The sequence below is a fragment of the Martes martes genome (assembly GCF_963455335.1).
Source record: "Martes martes genome assembly, chromosome: 9".
NCBI lineage: Eukaryota > Metazoa > Chordata > Mammalia > Carnivora > Mustelidae > Martes > Martes martes.
The window spans coordinates 78821160-78844479 of record NC_137896.1 but is presented as its reverse complement, the minus strand read 5'-3'; the positions used below and the strand labels follow the sequence as shown (position 1 = coordinate 78844479).

The 23320-nt window shown below is 34.4% G+C and overlaps 1 protein-coding gene across 1 annotated transcript in view; it reads right to left on the bottom strand.

The window, feature by feature from the left end:
• Positions 1-327: 327 nt before the first annotated feature.
• The window catches only part of PAPOLG (poly(A) polymerase gamma), a 28775-nt gene continuing 5782 nt past the window's right edge, over positions 328-23320 (bottom strand). The window contains exons 4-22 of the mRNA XM_080813203.1: positions 19990-20071; positions 19646-19755; positions 18563-18616; positions 16690-16801; positions 14438-14527; positions 12102-12240; positions 11193-11265; positions 10305-10425; positions 9902-9986; positions 9463-9516; positions 7441-7560; positions 6898-7007; positions 4868-4989; positions 4440-4615; positions 3976-4064; positions 3681-3895; positions 3091-3156; positions 2859-2915; positions 328-1764 (exon numbers count right to left, since the gene is read on the bottom strand). Of these exons, the coding sequence (XP_080669329.1) occupies positions 1666-1764; positions 2859-2915; positions 3091-3156; positions 3681-3895; positions 3976-4064; positions 4440-4615; positions 4868-4989; positions 6898-7007; positions 7441-7560; positions 9463-9516; positions 9902-9986; positions 10305-10425; positions 11193-11265; positions 12102-12240; positions 14438-14527; positions 16690-16801; positions 18563-18616; positions 19646-19755; positions 19990-20071 (1974 nt within the window). The 3' untranslated portion in view covers positions 328-1665. The remainder of the gene's footprint in view (positions 1765-2858; positions 2916-3090; positions 3157-3680; positions 3896-3975; positions 4065-4439; positions 4616-4867; positions 4990-6897; positions 7008-7440; positions 7561-9462; positions 9517-9901; positions 9987-10304; positions 10426-11192; positions 11266-12101; positions 12241-14437; positions 14528-16689; positions 16802-18562; positions 18617-19645; positions 19756-19989; positions 20072-23320) is intronic.

The following is a 23320-nucleotide window of genomic DNA, read 5'->3' as shown; positions in this document are numbered from 1 at the left end:
TCAGGGAACAGGTAAGGGAGAAGGATACTGCTCTCTCTATCAGAGTTCCAAGCATTTCAACTCTGTGGTAAGGGGCCTGCAAGAGATTACAGGTTATTACTCCTTGGGCTAAGTGAGTCCCACAAGTCCTATAAAATATATAACCGAGTATTTTCCCTGCACTATTCAAATGTACCATTTTGTGTTTTTCCTACCAGAACCTACTAAATTGCTGAGTGACAGCTGAAGAAGGTAATAAATACTAGCATTCCTGGCTGTGCAATCTATACATTTAAGAATAATTCAAGCATAATCCATATTTAAAAAATTAGACTAAAGAGAGACAGTAAAGGTTTTAAAGTTTTCTCTTTGAAAAGATGGTATCTTACAGTACATACAAAAATACTCTGAAAATACATACGACTTCATTTACAAAACACTGAATCAACATATTACAAGAATTACATGGTTATGGATTTTAATAAACTGAGCATGCGTTCATGAAACTTAAAAAATATTAAGAAATGCACTGAAAAAAGCAGTGTAAAAAAAGACAACTCATATAGTTAAATAAAAATTACAAAGGTCCTGAGCCAATTAATGGTTGGTAACAATGTCATTCAAAAATGCCTTTAGGTTTCAGTAAAATCCACTGCTTATTTCTGCATGCCTAGTCCATGAAGAAACTGTTTGAAGTTGTGGGGTAAGTAATGGTCAAGAATTCCATGCCAAGTTATTTTTACACCTTAAAAATACAAGTTTGCCATACTTCAAGTTATCTTATTGTTGGTGCTGGAATGAGTTGCTCCTCAGTAAAAAATACCAGTCAACTAACAAGAATGGCATGAGCTAGGATATGTAACAATTTTACCATTCATATACTGACTTTCAGTATCTTGGTTATATTCTGATTCTTTATAAAGATGCATTTCAAAGGCCTCCATGGGAGGCAAAATATAGAGAATTTATGGTGCCCAACTCTTATGTAATCACTGGACTAATCCTCCCTGGTAACTATGCAACACTTGGACAGAAAGGCACAAAAAAAAAAAAAAAGAAATTTAAATATTCCATGTGCCATTCTGGAAAAAAAATAATTTAAATCAACAGAATAGACAATAAGTACATCTACACAAATGAGAAAAGCAGAAAAGATACCTCACATTCATTTATCTCAGGTTTCACAAAGTGGCTTCAATGCTAAAGTAAATGTGTTAACATTTGGAAAATTACAAGACAATTTTTTTTGTTTTGTTTTCAACTTTTTCAGTTCTATACAATGATTATAACATAAGACTTACAAAAAAAAAAAAAAAAAAGAAAAAAGAAAAAGAAAAAGTTCAGGACTTGTTTTATCCGTGTCCAAAGAGCCAAGAACTGGTTCCCACAACAGAGAAACAAGCATCGAAAGTTAAGGCAGTAAAACCTCCAACGCAAAGCCGTAATATTGTAGATGACAATTTGATAGCAGGTGATCCTCACAGAAGTGCATGTAGCAATCAATGAGAGAATGCTACGGCATCTGCAGGTCAAAGTGTGAGAGTTCAAAAACCACTTCAAGGTCGTTAGTCCGATGACTGAAACTTTCACCTTATTTTATGTATGACAGCCACATCTATTTTAAAGAGTGGCTGCATCTATGCCACTAAATGATTGCATATTCACTTAAGTAAGGAGGCACTGCTTTTACCGATTAAGGGTCAGTCGAATGGAATTTTTGATGACTCGGATGTTATTTGCTGGAACCGGAGATGATGAATCTGGTAGTTCTTTACTGGGTAGTCTCTATTAGAAAAGGATAGAAACAAAGAAGAAAAAGCAAATATATATTATCAAGTCCCAACTAGTAAATCAGTCACAAAACTGAGTTTTCTTCCATATCCCTTAGGCTCTTAAACACTCATGTATGTGTTGGATATTTTCTTCCAACATTCACAGACACTTCATTGTTTGGGGGACTTTTTTTTTTAATAGAGTTGGAGGTCAAGAGCAGAGGTTCAGAGAAAAGATACTTTCTGTTTGTTTTAAAATGGCCAATACATGGGGTGCCTGGGTGGCTCAGTGGGTTACAGCCTCTGCCTATAACGATGGGAGCTCTGCATCGGGCTCTCTGCTCAGCAGGGAGCCTGCTTCCCTTCCTCTCTGCCTGCCTCTCTGTCTACTTATAATCTCTGTCTGTCAAATAAATAAAATCTTAAAATAAAAAAAATAAAATGGCCAATACATCGTGAGGTACCTGGCAGGGTGAAAGTTGACTGTTGACAAGTACTTTACTCTTTAACGGGGTGAAAACAAGCCATTTTTTTTCACTGTAAACTCTCAGAGAAGGGCTATCTCTGAACACACACACACACATACACACAGCTGATTTTTGAGCACCTGCTTATTAACTTACCATCCTTAATAATAGCATATCATTAGTTTCAGTGGTAATTCTTTGAAAAACAAATTTTTAAATTGAGATTTAGGGACTCTTTAGCTCATGTTTTAAAGATATTTACCATGAATACTGATACATTTGGCTCTTCCAAAATATTAATAAGTACCAAACCTAAATTTTAATAGTTAGCAGTGATGTACAACAAAAATATACTATCAAGTGTTGGTAAGCAATTACTATACTGAGCACTAAACTTCTTTAAAAACAAAGGCTAAACATAATCCGAATAAATAATGAAGTCTTAAACTACCTCCTCTTTTCCTCCCTTCTGAGGTACATATATTTAATGACCAGACACTGTTTGCTACTTCCACCCCAACTCCCAACTATACTGCTGATCTTTGAGGACAGGGACAAAATCTTATCCTGTTGTTTCACTCAGTACAAGGATCATAAGCTTTTTGTACCTGTAGATTACCTATGAATAAGACTTTGTTACCTTTTTGCGTGATGTATCAATTGTTGGAATAGGCATACATTCTCCTCCAATGGCATCCTAAAAACAGAATTATATTCAAATGAAAACTTTTTCTTTGTATGCTTATTTCTACACACAAAAAAACACAACCCAAACTTCACAGACCTATCTGATCCACTTTCAAATACAGTACTTTTCCTGATACATAGCTCTCTGAAAGTAATATTTTGAGGCACATTATTAATACATTTACCATTGCTTTTCTTTTTCTATCTTCAGGAGCACGTGATTCCTTAAACGTTGATTCAAGCCGAATAAACTAGAATATAAACATTAAGATGAATTGCTATTATTACCTACAAAAACCATATAATCTATATAAGCTGAGAAACTAGTGATAAGGCTTTCATCAAAAATACTGCAAACAAGGGTTGGTGAGGGAAAAGAATTTAAATTAGACTAAATTCAGCTGCTACCATTAACTTCTGGAGTGATCTTTTTGGTTAACTCAAAGCAGATGGTAACAAAGTAGTCTTACCACCACCTACTGGAGGCAGAAGACCTCAACGTTTTAACACCTAATAAATATGATTAGTTACCAACAGTGACCTCTGGGTAAGTCAAGGAGAAACTCAGACCAATCAGTCAAGTTTTCAGATCTATTACTAATTTCAATTTAGGACGAACAATCAGTATTATTCCTTTAGGGTTTGGGAAAATATTCTTTTTAAACAGTCCTAAGGGAGCACTAAGCTATGGAGAATTGTGAATTTCTCTAGTGCTAGTTTAACTTAAACAAACAATAAAAGAACTACAGAATTATCAGTAAGGTTGTAGCTTTACCTTTTCTATGTCTTTCAACCTCTTAGAAGACCCATCTACGGATGGGGAATGGGATCTCTTGTGTGTAACATTCTTAGCTGACATTCCATTAAGATGTGGTTGTCCCTGGGCAGGGTTGTGGGGTGTTGGGATTCTAGGAATGACATTTCGTCCTACTACAGTAGGAATGGTGCACACAGCTGGGGGTGATACAGTTTTTACTGCAGAATCAACTTCTGAAAAGGAAAGAAAAATTCTAGTCATTAAATGTATATGTAGTAGTAAAATAATTACTAAGACAAGTATGGATACCTACTTGCACCAATGACTGGGATAGATAGTCCTTGTGCTGGGGGGACACTCAGTGGCTTTTCCACAATGACAGCAGCAGGCTCAGCATTACTCCTATTAAAAGTTTTGAATTATCATTGAATAATCTGTGTTACTTATTGAAAACACTCTTAACATTCAGGATTATTTCTTCAAGTACTTCCACTTTAACATTTCATTGGAGGATGAGAAAAGGGGATGAAAGGCAGAGGACCAAGTAAAAAGTGAGAAAAGAGAAAAACCTGTGCATTTCTGTGTGTACTGATCTAATCCTACATCTTCATAAGCCTACCCCATGTCCCAAGGATTACAACAAATTGCCAAGTATTTCTAGCTAGAAAATGACTAGCAATTGGTAAAATAAAATATATTAACAAGATATTTAGCTAAAAGGTACAGAAAAGTTTACATCATCCCCAAACTGAAGACTGAAAATTCTGAAAGACAGACCTTTCTGTTTCTCCTGAAGGAGGAACGTCCGGCTTGGAAGGTTTGTTTGTAGACACTGGGGAATTAAAAGGTGTTCCATTATCAGTGTCCCTGGAGCTATCCAAACAATTGCTATCTAGAGATGATCTTTTGGATTGTGGTCCACTTGAACTTCGACTAACATCAGAAAGACTTTGCTGGAAGAGGGGAAAGCAGTTAGGATTTCAAAAAGCAAATGAAAATAATTAGAGGTTTCAATTCAGAAGTACATAAAATGAATTATCTCTTGCGATTAATGAAGGAGGGATTTTAGTTCTTGATTGATTGAATTGTACCTTTCTTTCCTTTTTTCTCAGTAGGTTTGGGAGGCTATTATAAATGCAAATCTGGTCCTGGGATCACGCGTCTGAGTGGAACCATACACTGCAAAGTTAAGATTACAAACTCACCTTTTTCTTCTTTTGAAGAATCTCTGCGGGAAGGTAGTGATGAAGCTGCTTTTTTTTAACATGAGTTGCTTCAATTTTCATTCCTTCCTTTAGCATGTTTATATTATTTGCCTGTCTGTACACTGTAACAATGTTAATATGTTAAATGGGCAAGTTCTTCCTGAACCAAGAGGTTTGTTTTCTTTCTCTAAAATGCATTTGGTATCTCCCCATTATCTCACAAACACACATACCCACCCTGCTTATAGAACAACTATTTCTCAAATATTTTCACCATATCCCAATCCTATTTAAGTACCAGTTAGGGGCACCTGGGTGGCTCAGTTGGTTAAGCATCCAACTCTTACAGCTTGGGTCATGATCTGAGGGTCATAAGATTGACTCTTGTGTTGGGTATAGAGCCTGCTTAAGATTCTCTCCCTCCCTGCTCCCTGCTAGTGCACATGTGCATGTGAGCGCTCTCTCTCTCTCTCTCTCTCTCTAAAGAAATAAAGTCTTAGAAAAAAATAAGTACCAACTAGTTTTCCCATGTCCAACTTCTAAAATTTTCCAGTAATTCAATCTCATTAACAAAATAAACCCACGAATTTCTTCCAAATCCTGTTTTCTGTTTTTTTCCCAAAAGGCAATCTCTTTCTCATAATTACTTGCCCAAGTCTAAACTAATCCTTACACTAAATATCCAAGATGCAATTTGAGCTCTTCTCCTCCATGAAGCTTCTTTTACTACACTAATCAGGATGTCAGACTGTTAGGAACGACCTAGAAATACATCCTTATTATACAAGTAGGGAAATGAGGCTCAACAGCCCTGAACAACTTACTGAGACTAAAACACACACTGACCTAGAGTACCATTTCTAGTGCTTTTCAGATCTTGCAAGAAAGTCAGTTTTACTAACACACATTATTCAATGTATGTTCAACCATTATCAAATTAGATTATAAGCTTACTGAAGACTCAGATAAGAGGCTTCTTTTGCACAGTAACTACTGTGACATGTGGTAAATTATCTAATCTCTTGGGGGTCTCAGTTATCTTTAGTTTTCTAAAGAAGAACATTCTATAAATCTATAATAAACAGAGCTTCCCAACCTCCTGCTTTTGGAAAAGTGAGTCCAAATTAGAATGGAAAAATTTATGTTTGCATTCCAGATTGCGTATAAAAGCATCACCAGGAGTGCTTGTTCAACTTGAAGATTCTCTGGCTCCACTCCCAGAGTGGGGGACACAGTAGAGCTGATGTGATGTGCAGGAATCTGCATTTTCATGATAAATATGAAAGCTAGTTTAGAAGAATTTAGACAACTCAGATGAGCCAAGCCAAAAATATTAATAGTATGAATGTACACTATTAAGACAACTCCAAATTTATAACAGATAAGATATTCCAGAGAGGTGTCATTAGGGAGCTACACGTGAAAGACACTCTTTCACTGATTCTGAAACATAATCAGCAAGCTGTACAACTGTTAGTACATGTTAATACAAAAATCATCTTTATGATTGTGCTTCTATCTGTGCAGAATGAAAATAAAAATCACCTGTATGGGTTTGGGTTTTTTTTGTTCGTTTTTAAATAGATAATACCATCATTTGGTACAAAACTCAAACAGTTCAGGGCACTGAGTGAAGTCTCCTCGCCCTACCCTTAGACATACCTGGCCCCTTGACCTAAAGCAACCAGTTCTGCCAGCTTCTTTTTTAAAAACTATATATCCTTCCAGAGATATTCTATCTATTTATAAGCAAACATGCTCACACATTTTTTTTTTTTTTTTTTTACTTATTTATAGAAATGGTAGTGCACCATACACACTGTTTGGCAACATTCCCCCCACTTAATATCTTAGAGATAGTTTCTTTTTTAAACAGCAGCACAGGTTTTCATAATAGGGATGTACCATATTCATTTAACCAACTGAAAAACAGAGCTAGCCAGGTCCATGGCAGATACCTAGACGTTGGCAGATACAAGGCAGATACAGCCGAGGTTGAGAACTACAGCTCCACGATGACAAAGTCTTACCTGTATCAGTAAATGACTGTATATCATAGGTCAAGTCTATGTTAACACTTTCTGCATTTTCTACTCTCCGAAAAATTATTCCAAGGAACCACATTGATACGTAATTGTTGCTATAAAATAAAAATTTTAAATTTGCATTAATTTTTTTTTATAATTTCACAGATGTCATTTGGTAATTCAAACTTGGCACCATAAATACAAATTGTAATGGTTTGGCTAAATTCTTAAAACTGACCACAACAGTACCAATCAGTTATCCTGTGTTGTTATAAAGAGGATTAAATGGCTTTGTAAACTACATACTAAAATTCTACTTAAAGATGCTCCAAATTTTACGATAGAGTTTCTGCTGGGGTCTGTGGGCTACCAATACAGCATCTACTAGTTTTAATGCATGACCGCTCATGCTCAAATAATGTATCATTCTCCCCCATCAACGCTTGTTAAATGACAATCTTACAACTGATCTTAAACAATGCATATTTTGTTAAATAACATTATCTAAGAAATACAGTACTAAACAATAATTAATAATTAGCTTACTCTTTATGATGTTCCTTATTTCCTGGGAATGACTGGGGATTTACATGGGCAAGAGTAATAAATTCATTTCGTTCCAAGTTTCCAACAAGCACACGAATTTTAGATTCCACTAATCCAACCCTGAAATAGAACAGTGAACAAAATTTTTCCTTTTAAATTTGGAAACTACATCTAAGTAACCCAAAAAGCATATTAGCTATGCTGCTTTACATGTTCATTAAAAAAATTTAGTTCAATATATTACGGACTGTTTAAAATACCATTTAAGTAAATTACAAGTAACTTGGTCAATTTCTGTGTTTCCCCCTTCCCTTTTTAAAAGAACTGTCTATTCAGTGAATTCCTGATCTAAACTATCCTGGCCTGTTAAGACCATAAAACAGTCATGATTGGAGCATGAACAAAAACCGTTGGTTAATCTGGTTCTAAATACTTTTTCACTTTCAAATCTTATGTCTATACGCTAAAACTAAGATATGTTTAAATAACATGGGGGAAAAAAGCTCTAATAACTAGCACCTAATTCATGATAAATGTGCTCATATTTTCATAAAATTGGTACTAGATATTACACTTATAAAAGTTTCAGTAAAATCAGATCAGATACTACTAAAACATGGAAAGTTTCATCAAGTTTCTGCAACTTTGTTTTCTAAGTGGACTACTGTCGGTTATATTAACTTACAATGATTTCATTAACTAGAAAGAATAACGACAAGGACATTTTTACATTATTCAAACACTTGAAAAAGCCTATTCATTGTAACTGTGTGTGCTTCAACAGCACATATATGGGACGCTGGGTTACTGCTCAGTGTTATCTAAATAAGAGGTTGGCAAACTTTCTAATAAGGGGCAGATAGTAAGTATTTTAGGCTTTGTGGGCCAGTTTCTGTTGCAACTATTCAACTCTGCCATATAGCAGGAAAGAGGCCAGACAATATATAAATGAGTGAGCATGGCTCTATTTCAAGAAAACTTTATTTAAAATATTTAGTGATCTCTATACCTAACATGGGGCTCAAACTCACAACCCCAAAATCAAGAGTCACATGCTCATTCGACTAAGCCCCCTCAGGTGCCCCCTCAATAAAACTTTATTTTTAAAAACATGTGGCAAACTAGATTTGGCCCAGACCATAGTTTCCCAATTTCCGATCTAGACAAATGAAAATTCTTTTTTTTTTAAGATTTTATTTATTTATTGAGAGTGAGAGAGTGAGAGTGCTATATTCAAGTGGGGGAGAAGTAGAGGGAGAGGGATAAGCAGACTCCACACTGAGCATGGAGCCCATCCCATGACTCTGAGATCATGACCAGAGCCAAAACCAAGAATCAGAAGCTTAACCAACTAAGCCACCCAGGCACCCCTATCAATGAAATATTCTGTTTTGGTGACAGGATTCTTTTCAGTGTCTCTTTAATTACCAATAAAATAAGCACTAAACTTGGGAATCAAAAATAAAACAGTATCATGTTTCCCTTCCCAGAGGTCACACCTGAGGAAAGCAAAACCATTTCTGGTGGCCTAAAAGCTTCTGCCTGGTAAGAGTTAGGGATGTCAGTACACTGGAGGCAGAGAGAATGAATTTGGATTTACTAGAAATAATGCATTGCTGCTTGACCAAAAATGCTTCCCTTATCTGCTGACAGAAGCTTTCATGCCACTAATCTCCTAAATTAAAAGAATATAAAAAATGTATTTTCCTTCTAGTTTCGATGGGGAAACGTGATGGCAAGGATGGAAAAGTCAGTAAGAGGTAACAGAATCATTCGAGGTGCCTCACAATTTTGCTTAAATCTGAGAAGTGGCAAAAGGCAAAGACTATACACATACCGTTATTTTATGTTACTTCTAAGTCTGAAACATTGATTTGACAGCATTTCTTAAACACTGATGCTGCACAGTCATGTAAACAAGTATGATTTAATAATTTTAAGGATAAATGTTTTGTAAATGGTAAAACATCATAAAAATGTTATCACTACAAAGTAAGTACACAACTTGAATATCAGTCTTACCACTCTAGATGGTTTTCTTCTGTTGATGCACTGGCAGTCAATACTATATAATGTCTATGAAGAATTTTTAGCCACAATTGGAGGGAAAAAAAAGCCAGAAACATAGTTAGGGTCTGCTCTTCCATCATTACTTTTTCTTTCTTCCTCCCACTGAACAAAAGAACTAATGCAGGCACACAGCTTATGAAAATTAGAACATGCTCTGATTTTCACAAAATTAATTCTAGACCCTACAATTAAAAACGATTCACTAAAACAAACACCACTAATACTGGGTTAGATACTACTAGAATACACAAACTCAACATTTAGGATTTCTGCTAACCTATTCTCTACCTCACTTGAAATATATGTGACCAAGTCACCCATCACATATTAACTTTCTAAGTTTAACATTCTTCTTTAAACACACACACACAAAATACAAAATTTCAAATACCTATACTTTTGAAAAAAATTTGGTGGCTCAAGTAGTTTGGACCAGTCTGATTTCCCTTGAAGGATTTCATCTGTGACTGCAAGACCTAAATTAAAAACAAAAGAGAGACTAATTTTGAAAATGGGCTATTTTATTACCAGCTTCTGGATCACTCTATCCCCAAACCTCGAACTCTCCCAAATTCTTAAGGGGGAAAAAAAAAAAATATGTACTTTTCAGAACACAAAAATCAATTTCAAACAGATTGGGCTGGCTCCATTTTGGACTTATTATATTTTGGAAAACCATTACTGAAAGAATAAATACATATTTGAAAGAATTTTTAGAAATAACAGGCATAACTGCACTTTAGAATAAAACTGTTGTAAATCAAAAACTTGTGGGAAAGGGCCAACAGGTTTACCTTGTTTAAATTCTTCTACCATTACTGTTCGAGTTGAGGTGGACACATTATACGTAGAATTCTGCTGTGGGTAGGCAGGGGTGATTATGGGCATGAGATGATACCTATCTGATGGATTTACCTGTGAAATTAGAAGCAGAATAATTGATCTATTCTCCTATTTCAGTTGTCCTCACTTCATTTCCCCAAAAGTCTGAAGAATATGAAATATAAATTTAATACTACATTTCCCCAATTTTAAGTACATTTTCCCTCCCCAACTACATTTATTTCTGAAGTCAGGTATGTCTGATATTCAAAGGCACCTCTGTAAAAGTGTATTTTTCCTCTGAAAAGCTGTTGAACTGATGGTGCATCTTATAAACAATGGTCTTTTAGAACCAAGAAAATACAGTATCATAGTTGCAAAAAGCATTATTAATCCAATGATTCTTAATCTTCTTTCTGCACCCACTCAATGGGCAACTCCCTATAGGTAACTCAGAGGAATGAGCACTCACTCTAAAAGCAAATGAAAATGCAAGGTGAGAGTTATGCTAGCTTAGAACCACGAGTCTGCTTTAAATTGCAGGGCAAAGTAAATCTTTTATATACTTCAGCACTTTATTAGTTATAACTAATTACTTAATAAGACAGTTTTTAACAATGGATTATGACATTTTGGTTGATACACCCACTCATCTACTTTTATACGGGTGATTTTTAATGACATAACATTTGGATCAGAATTTGAGATACAAATCACCTGCACCAAAAAACACAGCAGACAGAAAGAACTATAGCTATACAGAAGGAAGATGAGCAGGAATAAGAAGAATTATTTTTAGATTGCAGTTTAGAGAATCATCCTTTGCCTAGAAGGTTCAGTTTCGGTAATAAGTCACATACCCGAGGATCCCAAACAGGCAAATTCAAATTGCTTTCTTCTGGTTGCTTCAGCAGCACAGGATTTGGCCATTCCCTAACATAAATAAGACAAATTAATTCGCACAGGATCTCACTTCAGGAACTATATGAAATGTTAAAATCATCAGAATCTCTCTTAACTTTCATAGAGCAAACATTGTGGATGGGTATTTGGTATTGAAAAAAACAAATGGGCAAGGGAAGCAAGTATACAAAGTGGTTATATTTTAAATGTGTCTTCTGAAAGGGCAAATACTGTTTAGCTCATTAAGCTATAATTAATTTAAATCTGAATTTTCCAGGGGCACCTCAGTGCCTTAGTCAGTTAAGTGTCGGACTCTTGATTTTGGCTCAGGTCAGGTCATGATCTCAGGGTTATGAAACTGAGCCCCACATCAGGCTCTGTGCTGGGCATGGACACTGCTTAAGATTCTTTCTCTCCCTCTGACCACTCCCCACTCTAAAATAAATAGATAAATTTTAAAAAAAAATTTGAGTTTTCCTCTTCCTTCTATTTGCTTACATGGATTTAACTCTGATAACTTAATAGCAACAAGGGCTAATTTTACTGAAAATACTAATAAATCCACATAGTAGCTATGATTATCACCTCTGTTTTACATATAAGACATTAAGCTATATGTAGCTAGTCATCAGAGGCAAATAATTATGACCACTCTCAAGCTAAAAGCCTACATTTACAAACCTCTCCCAACCCCAGGAGAAAGCGCCATGTGGTGTCTCATCATTGCCTCAAATTTGATGTCTTTAAACTTTTAACTTAAAAGGAATGGAAGACAAGAGAAAAAGTCTATGCATCTGTCTTAAATTGCTGAACAAATTTATGTAAAGGCAGAAACTAGTAAATAAAGTATGCATATGAATACTTACCACTTGGAAAAAACTAAAAAGAACTTATGAACTAAAGTAGAAGCTGCTGCATTTGGGTATAATTGACAAGTTCTTGCAACTAGCATTGCCCAGGAGACACCACCAAGGAATCCCAGCATGTTGGAATAAATACCACGTCCTAGAAAATTAATATATTTGTTAATTATTGTTAGGATCTATCCGTGACATTCAACTATAAGGAATAAGGATAACTTATTCCTACGACTGTTCTTAGTTATCCTTTCCCCTCTGGAAATAACATTATACAATCAATAAGCAGACCTTTTATTAGTAAACTATAAGCTGCATCTTGTCCCCCTACTTCTCCAAAACAGACACCTCAGTTCCCTGCCTCAGATCTGACTGCCGAATCAGGCTCTATTGATATAACACTGGAATTTCCCCCTTTTCAATAGCTATGGTTGAGAAAGAAATGAAAGGAAGGAGGAAAGATATCTGGAGGGTTTACAAGTACAAAGAATAAATATTTCATTAGTAATCATATTCATGGGCATTTTAAAATCAAGGGTAAAGGTGGACTAACTTCAGTATTTTGCAGAATTTCAATCTATCTCCATAAAGTACAAGATACCATTGATATTAGTTATTTCTCTTAAATTGTTTCTTAGAGCAATCTATAAAAAAGTATTACCATATTTCATCAAACCTATTAGGTCCTCAATTACATAATACAGCATTATTTTATGTCCTACTAATCAAGAAAGAAAGATACAAAATGTCAATTTCAGATATGTTAAAGTATGTAAAATATGCATCTAAGAATTGACAAGACATGGTATTTAATCTGTAAGGGAAGAAAAATTGTGATATCCCTTTCTTGCAAATTACTTTATTCTGACTATATAAGGTTAAATGAGCCCAAGGACAAATCCTACTTGCTTAAAGGTCTTTTTAGATATGTACTTCCAATATGGTAGCCACAAATCACATGTAGCATTTTTTTGGTTAACAGCTTTACGGAGATATCATTCATATAGCATAGGTTTCATCAATGTAAAATGTTAAAAACTAATGGCTTTTAGCATATTCACAGAGTTGTGTACCCACCACCATAATCAATTCTGGAACACTTTCTTCACCCCAAAGAGAAACTGTTAACAGTCACTCCTCTCCTGTTTGCTCTCAATCCTCCCAGACTGAGGCAAGGACTATTCTTCTATCTTTATAGATTTGCCTATTCTGGACATTTCATATAAATGGAATTTACCTCAGTCCTTTTTATTGCCAAGTAATAGTCCAACATTCCATATTATGGATATATCATCTTTTATTTATCTATTCATCAGTTTATAAACATAAGGTTGTCTCTTTTTGAATTATGAGAATGCTAAGAATATCTGTGCATAAATTTTTTTTAAAGATTTGAGAGAGAGAGAGAGAGAGAGTGTGTGTGTGTGTGTGTGTGTGTATGTGAGTGGGGGTGGGGCATAGGCAGAGGGAGAGAAGCAGACTCCCCCTGAGCATGGAGCCCAAAGTAGGGCTTGATTCCAAGACCTAGAGATCATGACCTGCGCCAAAATCAAGAGTCAGACACTTAACCAACTAAGCCACCCATAAGCCCTATGTGTGCACAAATTTTTGTGTGGACATATGCTTTTACTTCTCTAAGACACTGTTTAATTTTAAATTATAATTTAATTTTAAAATTCAGTTCCTTTGTTGCACATTTCAACATTACTTTTGGATAGCACGGATATGAAGTATTTCCATCATCACAAAAAGTTTTATTAGAGAGTGTGGTTTTAGACTAGGTAAAACCTGGTGCCAGAAGTATAGCACTACTTAAATGTAGTTACGAATAACAGAAAATGTGCTATGCCAGCTCAGGATTGGGACTTTTATGAACCATATCCTATGTGTATATATAAATTAGTTCCAGGCTTTATTAGAAAAATGTCATAACATAAAGTTTAAACTATCACTGTAGGTTCTTCATTTAATAAATTTACTGCATACCTACTACAAACTACGTGCTGCTGGTAATGGGAAGACAAAAATGAATAAGATGGTCCTGCCCACAGAGGACTTGAAGAATAGTGAGGGTTTCACTCTTCCACTTCTAACTCCTTCTGACTGCCTGGCTGAAACTGGAGATGAAAAGTCAGAAGGTTTTAGTTTTCAACCAACAGGAGGGTAGAGTCACACCTCAGAGCACCATAACCACTGTACGTGAAAAACAGGATTCTCCAAAATCTACTGGACCTCAATTCCCAACAGTATAAAAAGACTCAGGAGTTTCCATATGTGCTTCTATCATTAGCAACTGAAAACTGTAATTTTATAATGCGAACTTAAAAAAGATGTGGGATACTTACGTTTTGCCCATAATTTGACTGCTCTTAGGGTGAGTCTAAAAGTTTCTTTATTTGGCACTAAATGCAAAATTTCATCAGTAACTCTACATCCTAAAAAAGATAAAGCATTCATTTATCATTATGCAACAAAATCCAGTTAATTCAGACACATTTCTAATTTCCAGATTCTCAAATGCTAAAACTACCAAAGATAATAAAATGTGGGCTTATTTTCTCTATGTATTTGAAATTTAGCACATATATGAGAAATTACTTTGCTTTTAAAGAATTAAAAAGTACATGGCTAATGTAATTCAATATTAAAATAAGAGATGGATCTGAGTAAGTTTAGCTTTTTTCACCATTTGTCTTTACTGCTAATCAAATATCCCCAACTTATAAAACAAAACAATAAAGCAGTAACAACTGCTTTAACATACACCTTATTTCACAAACACTGTGATTTACTGTTGTACTCTGAAAGTACAATAAAAATGCAGTGATAAAAGATGCTATAAGCCAGTTTTTTGTTCTCAGAGAGAAGTCTTGGACCCTTGGGAATGCTAGGTTAACCTTTTTTTTTTTTTTTTAAGTTTGTCAAACCTATTCTTATAATAACAATAAAGCTTTGCCTCTTTACTGTGTTAACATTTGCACTAGTGGTGCAAAAGCAGTGGTAGCTAAAACTTGCTGGTACCAAAGCTTTAGCAACAAACTGTACTAGTAAATAATTATTTTCACCACCACACATTTTAAGTTAGAAAACAGGAAAGGAACCCATCCAATGTTTGAGCAAGTTAAAGAAAGCTGAACTACCTGTTTTTTTTCAAGGAACACCAGTTTTACTTAGAAGAATCCTAAAAAATGAACAAAGTGAGTCCCTCACTTCAAGGAAAACAAATGACAAAACTTGTTACCAATAATAAAATTTGAGCTTTCAAGTAAAAATTAGAATTTTGGACAACTAGTATCTGCTACTGTGAGACTGACAGCTTTCCAATATTTAAAGACTCTTCTGATGAGACTGGTGGTGATATTAATGAATGTGATTTTCCTGGATATTTTATAATGAAATGTGTGTTAACGTTTTGAAGATCCAAATAACCTTGTGAACCAGTAATTTCTTAATGACCAAGGCATGACAGTACAAAATCATGTATGGGTAAAAGATCTATTCAAAGAACAAGACAGAACAATAGATTTTAATGTAAGAGTATAAAAAGTTAATTGATGTGGTTTTAGAGTCGATATTCAAATTAACCTTTAAAAAAACACTTTTACTCACCAATAAAAAGGAACAAATTTCTAATATACGCTACAAACATGGACAGACCTCACAAACACTATGTTAAGTGAAAGAAGCCAGACACAAAATACCACATATTGCATGATCCCATTTACATGAAATGTCCAGAAAAGGCAAATCTATAGACACAAAGTAGAACAGTGGTTGCCTAGGACTTGGGGTTGGAAAGGAGAATGACTGTAAATGTGTAAGAGGGATCTTTTGAAGATAACGAAAATGTTCTAAAACTGCATTGTAGTGTACAACTCTGGGAATATGGTAAAGACTACAGAATTGTACTAAAAAGAACAAATTTTATGACATGTAATTATACTTCAATAAAGCTGTTGAAAAGAAAAAGAATACTGTCACTGGTTAAGTTTGGCTATATTATCAAAGAATATCCACAATTTTCTGAAAAGGCTATTAAAATTCTCCTCCCTTTTCCAATTATGTATCTTTAAGAGGTCAGATTCTACCTGTGCTTCAATCAAAACATTACAAGAAATTAACTGACTGAAAAGACAGATACGATAATCTAGCTATCTTCCATTAAGTCAAAGAGTTTTGTAAATATGCAAAAAAAAAAAAAAAAGCCAGTCTCACACAAAAACGTACTTATATTCACTTAGAATGGGTTATTTTGAAATAAACGCTTTAAAATTTTGTTTTTATTTCCAATATAGTATATATTGACAGATATAACCCACATAAATGGAAGATCTTTGGGGTTTCTCAATAAACTTTTTAGAGCGCAAAGGCGTCCTGAGACCACTTAGTCTGCGCACCATCACTATAAACATAAACAACATTTCAAATAAATGTATGTCTTTTAAAATGCCTAAATGTGCTCAGATTATCTATATAAAGAAAATCACATCATTTTTAACTGAGTTAATCCAATCCCTTAAAAAGTCCATTAATAGTTCTGCAAAAAAGATCTAATTGTTTTCAAGCAGATATCTGAGATTTCTTTTTAGAAGCTTACCATTTAGGCTGCGAATACACCTTATATCAAGGCTTCTCAGTCGAGAGTCGTCTCTTAGATCTAAATTATCTGATATGGTTTGAATTGCCAGTCTTGCAAAGACTAGATCAATCTTTGGAAAGATGCAAAAAAAGAGAAAAATATTACTTTTTCTCCTTCTAGTCCATTCTCCCCCCACCCACCCCAACCTCAAAAGTATAAAGTTCTAATTATTAGTTTGGGAAGTTCTACCAAAACTTCAAAAAGCTTATGTAGGCAATCTCACATGGGAAAATCACTGCAAAGTTGTGTGAGGGTAATTAAATTCACAAATTAAGGGAAAGCATTTTAATTTTAGCATATATGCCAAGCATTAAAAAGAACATCAAAATCTCATGAATGAATTTCTAGATAAAGATGGCAGATCCAACACACATTTACACTCACTCCCTCTTGAAACCCCACTAAAACACCAGTAAATTTTTTTTTTAATTTAATTTTGTTTTTTAAAGGCATAACCCACTAGGATGAAGGGAATAAAAGGAGACAACAGCAAAAACTATGGAAGAAGATGGATAAGTGGTAACAGACTTAGCAGATTTAAGAAAGCAGAGATAAAAAAATATTGTATCCAGGACAGGATAGGTAGCTATGAATACATACATAAATAGAAAGGAACATTTAGAAAAATAAAAAAGTTATTCTTAGAAATTAAAAATATGACAGCAGAAATGGAAAACAATAGGAAGCTTGGAAGATGAGAAAACCCCCCAAAGCAGAAATATAGAGATGTGGCTGTCCAATATACAGAAAAAAGAGAGAAAACAAAGGCAGGAAATCCAATAGAATTCAATACAATTTCCATGACTGAAAGGACAGGAATTTCCAAAGTGGAAGAGGACTACTGAGTGCCTAGCATATTTGGTTGAAAAGACACATACCAAAGTACATTACCACGAATTTTACAACTATGAAGCCCAGGAATAAAAAGATCATATTAAGTGTCCAAAGAGACAAAACGGGTCACAAAGGATGAGAAATCAATATGGCATCACACTTTTCCACACAGCATGAAAGGTAGAAGACAATGAAGCAAGGTTTTCAAAATTCTGAGATACCTAAAACTCTATACTCAGCCAAACTATTATTTTGGTGTAAGAACAAAATGAAGACATTTTATTTAAACACACAGGATCTCAAAAATATGTGCTCTTTCACAGGAAGCTAGTGGATGAGTGACACTAAAATGACAGTAAGTCAAAAAAGAAGAGAACTCTAGACAAAAGCAAAAAGAAATCCCAGGATGATAGTAAAGAAAGATCCAGGATGCCAGCTGTTTCTCCTTCATGGAGAATAACTGGTATGGAATCCAACATGTGAGAAGACTCACATATTTTTTTAAGATGATAATAATGGAACACCTGAGAAATCTAAATCTATTTAGAGGAGATTGAGACAGCTAGCAGAGACTGACTTTTAATTAGTGTTAAGTATAAAAACCAAGCAAACAAAAGGCAAAACAATTACTAACTCCCAAGAAACAAAATGCCACAAAGAATGATAATCTAGTACACTTTGTGCTCAGTTTCAAACATTATTTATGAGATAATAATGTAAACACTGAATATTGATCCAATCAAAATTATAACACAATTATTTTAGATTATAGGAACGAGAAGGGTGTCTATAAAAATCATGGGGTAAGGATGGAAGCTGGTTCATTTTCCATAGTGAGAAGTCAATAGATACAGGAGAAAGAAAGGTGAGGAACTATTTAAAAACAATTTGATTCTTTAAAATATGTGTCTTTGTTGGTCTGATTTAAAAAAATAAAACAAAACTGAAAAAAGCCTTATGTACAGTGGCAAAGTCAGAAAAAATATTGAACACTTACTTCAATTCCATCAAATTCAAATTTTATAACAGGTACAAAGGCATCTTCTACAGCCTACAAAAGAGGACAACAATTAGAACACATAAATAATCCTCTAAAGGTGTAATCCTTTCTCTATCCTCCCTAACTGTGAATACCTTTGCTAAAAAGTGAAAATGTTCTTGGTATCACATTCCAAATAAGTAAGTGCTTTTACTCTGTGACTGTGTTATTTCAGATACAGAAAATGTCATGACAGTAATTATCTAATTTATTTATCCTCCTAAAGATACTCATCAGAAACTGGCAGACAGAACTGCTATCATCTGGGTACTCACTATTTGTTGAGATTAAATTGAAAACCGATCATTTTCAAAAAACACTAGTGTTGGAAATTAAAATATAATCAGAGCTCATGATTAATCTATTAAAAAATACAATGTAATTTAGATTTAGTAGAAATATCCTCTTTCTGAGCTTTCTTAATCCCCCAACCTAACAAATTCTTAACCTCCTTCTCCATTCCCAAATGCCCAAAAAATGCAGATCCTTTCAACTTACCCTAGCACTTTAGACTGCCTTAAAGCTATGTTTGTTTAGTTCCCCTAATCCCTCCCTCCCATAAACTATGTCTTGTTCACTACTGTATTTGTGGGACTAAGGACAGTATCTGACAAATCACTGGTGTTGAAATTTCATTTACTAAATGAATGGCTAGATATGCACACAGAGAGTAACTAACTGAATCTTACACATACTAACACCTATCATTTGATATGCATCAACCACTTACCAAATATTAGTCAATGTTAATGTCAATTATCTCACTGATCCTCAGAAAAACCTTTTAAAAAGTTATCACTACATCTCCATCTTACAGCTTTGAGGAAACTAGGCTCAAAGGACACAGGTAACTTAAAATGGAAGAGCTAATATGTGGTAGATTCTAGATTCAAACCCAGGTCTGTATTAACTATAAAGTCCATGTTCTTAGCCATCTGTTATTTTAAAAAGATATAGCAATTTCTTAAGAAGTATTTCAACAATCATAAGCCCAAGTTTTTGTTAACGAGTTCAAAATATTAAATACCAGAGGATACTTACTCTTAAGTTTCTAATGCCCTCTTGATGTTTCAGTTTTTCAAAAAAAGACTGAAAAAAATCAGATCTCTCCACATGTCTTGGAGCTACACAAAGTGCATCAATGTCAGCTCCTGCAAATCAAAGTATTTCTAATTAAGACTATATTAAGTATGCGTTATATTTTTGTTAAAACATATAAAAACATTATGTTCAGAAAAAAATATGTAAGATGAATACAGGAAAATGTTAACAATGATTAGCTCTGAGTAGTGAGATAATGGGTTTTTCTTCTGTACTTCTAATTACAAATAACAAGTAAGAGCTTGTTACTGAAAGTTTTTATCAGAACACAGAAAAGCAGTTACCTTTGGTGTGTACTCCAAGCCTATAGGAGCCAAACGTGAAAATTTTACCACCAACAGTAGCCACAACAGAAGGTGGGAGATTCTAAAATTAAATTAAATTAAATTAAACAAATGGCATTTGATTGTTGAAATTATTTAGCATAAAAATTGCCTAAATACTATCGATATATAATATATTTGTCAACTTTGGGAAACTGAGATTTCTGAAAGTACTTCAGAGCTCTTTGGGCTGCAGCTTGACGTAATGAGAGTATTCCTAGAGGGAAGACAAAACAAATTCATACCTACTATACATGCACACATCTCTCTTAAGAAAACCATTTTTTATCACTTGACCCTACTTGTCCCCTTCCAATTGCCTGTCTTTGACTCCATCATTCTGAAGTCACCAAGGAACTCTTAACTACCAAACTAATGCACTTTCAGTTCTCTATCGTATCATACACTTAACTCATTCCACTTCCCCATTAGTTTCTGGGAAAAATACGCTTAATTTCTTGATTGAATTTATGCAACCTTTCTGCAAGAAAGTGGTCATCTTGACAAGACCTCCTTATACGAGGTAATTTAACATCTTTAATGAAATTTTTTGGACTATACCAGAACTATAAGGCTACTCTTCACCTTTCTCTGGAGCCAATTCTAACTTCCCATCAGGTATTTTCTACTCATACATCCTGATCCATTTCAATATCCTGCTTAAAACAAAATATTCTTCCTATGATAAACCAGGCATCCCTTCTGATTTCTCTCTTTCTGTTCCTCATTTTCCTTATACCTGTACCTACAGTCATTATTCTTCCTGGCTTACCAATTCTTAGCTTATATCCCTCACATGTCACCTCCTTTTCATTCAACTACTGTGCCCTTAATTCTAGGCTTTAACAGAATCTTAAGCTACCTTCTTGACCTCATTTATTTTCTCCTATTCCATTTTTTAGAAAATTCACTTGATGTTCTTACTCTATTATATAACTCTTCTGCTCAAACATTGCTAATGCATTCTTCTCTGACTACTGAGGTAAGGATCCTTGGATCCTGAGAATCTCCACAATGTACTCTTATGGGATCTTTGTTGCCTTGTCTCCTGATACTCCCTTTTGAATCTCCAACTGCCAACATGTTACATAATCCAGTATCCTTTCCACCGCACTTGCCACTCTCCCCACCTCAAATGCTTGCCCATCTTCTCTGGGTATCTCAATACCATCTGTTTTTTCAAAGTTCAAGTTCCACCTTTTTCCTGAAGCCTTCTCTGATGATCCACCCCTTCCATAAGAAGCTCTTTTCCTTCCGTGCTCCTTCGCTATTATCTTTAACTTTTTTTATACTACATTTATTACTGACCTTTTTCCCCTGAATACATGTTCCATCCCCTCAACTATATTTAAACTCCTTGAAAATGAGAACTGTATCTACTATCTCTCTTATTTTTTTATAATGCCCAGTGCAAGCTTCAAAGAATAATATTCCTTAATTAACTTAATAAAACTATCTATGTAACAGGTTATTATATTTGTTATTTCCTCTGTTGAATGGGTATTAATGTTTAAGACTACCACACATGATTTTAGAACTAGAAAGAAGTCAGTAAATTTATTAATATGAATCAAAAGGATAGAGAAGATAGGACCTTTTGGTTTACTTTCCTACTTTCTATCTTAGTTTACTTTCCTACTTTGAAAAGCAAGATTCTTGCATAATTAGAAAGTGGTACACCAATCAAAGTAAAATATTTTCACCACAAACCACAGTATTTAACTAAAATGATCTGTTTGAGTTCTAGATGGCTTATAGCTTAAATATCCCAATTGTACGTGGAACAGTCAAATGATCTTTGCTCTAACTCAAACCCTTCTGATATTTTCTGAACTAAAATATGCACAAATCAAAGGAATAGTTGATACAGAAAATGAAAAAAAATTACTTTATCCACAGTGGAAGATGAAAAAAACAATTAAAAAAATTTTAATGAGATATTTTATTCACTTTGCTTAAAAAGAAAATCCAAATTATGGCGAAGTCTTAAATTTTTATGCCTAGAAACTGTAAGCCAGCGATTGCTTTCTGCAGATTAAAGTATTAATGTGAGTAAAATGGGAGAAAAAGCAATTGAATAAAAACAAAAAACAAACAAAAAAACCACCTTTTGACCTTGAAACAGAATATTACCAGATTTTTCTGTTAAATGTGAAGAAACCCTGAATAAAATCAGGTACATCTCTCAACAAATTAATATAGTCTCTTTTGTGAATAATAATACTTCATTTATTTCAAATGTATTCTAGAATAGGGATGGAAGCAAAGACCTTGCTACAACCACAACAGCTGACATAAAGACCACACAAAGTCATAAAGCTTATGATTTTAAAATAATTCTAGTAATTTGAGTATTTGGTTTGCACACCCATAGTATTTATGGGCTGATCAGAGAGGGACAACAGATTTCTTTAACATTTATTTAATGCCTGAGCTCTGTCCTGAGATTATGTAGGTGACCAAGACAGGTTTTTTTCTTATGGAGCTGATTACCTAGTAGCAGAAAAACAAACATGAATTTTTTTTGTTTCTCATGACTAGCTCAGAATTCAACTTATCTGAAAATCTCAACTACTGATAACCCTGCTGAGAGTTCAGAAATGAGTCAGAGAGCTGTTTGGCAGCAAAAGTAAACAACATAAAGACCATTTATTTAAACCTGATGACTGCAGACTTAGCAGAGTCCCTCATGACCTTATTTTGTTGAAAAGAACCAATTTTAAACATGTGCCATAGGCACAGAAAGAAATACTAAAATTTGCAAAAGAAAGAATTCTAACAGGTGTTTATCTAATTTCTAAATCCAGGCAGATTAAGGAGCAGAGAGTTTACAGAGAGACACATTGACTGCTGTGATATATTAACTTTCAGCTAACTGTTAAGGGAAAAAGATGGGAAAACTATAAAAATTATAAAAAGCAAACAAAACTTAAAATACAACAGTTTGGGTCACTCAGTGAAGGGGCAAATGGTATCACCCAATTGGATACACCCTACTCTGATTAAGTACAGCCACTAAAATAATATTCAGTGATGATTTCCAAACATATGAACATTCAATTACATCCAAAATACTCTAAGAAAGCAAGAAATACATAACTTGTTTTAGAAGAAAAATAAGCTACTGGAGGGAAAAAAGGTCGCATAATTATAAATCAGGATTTGCAAACTCCTGTATTTCAGAGGTCAGGCAGGTATGCAAATGGAGGGTACACATAAGAAACCCAGAAACTGACTGATACATGACAGGTGCTATGTCAGAGACAGCAGGATTGGTGGAGCCACAAGGGAC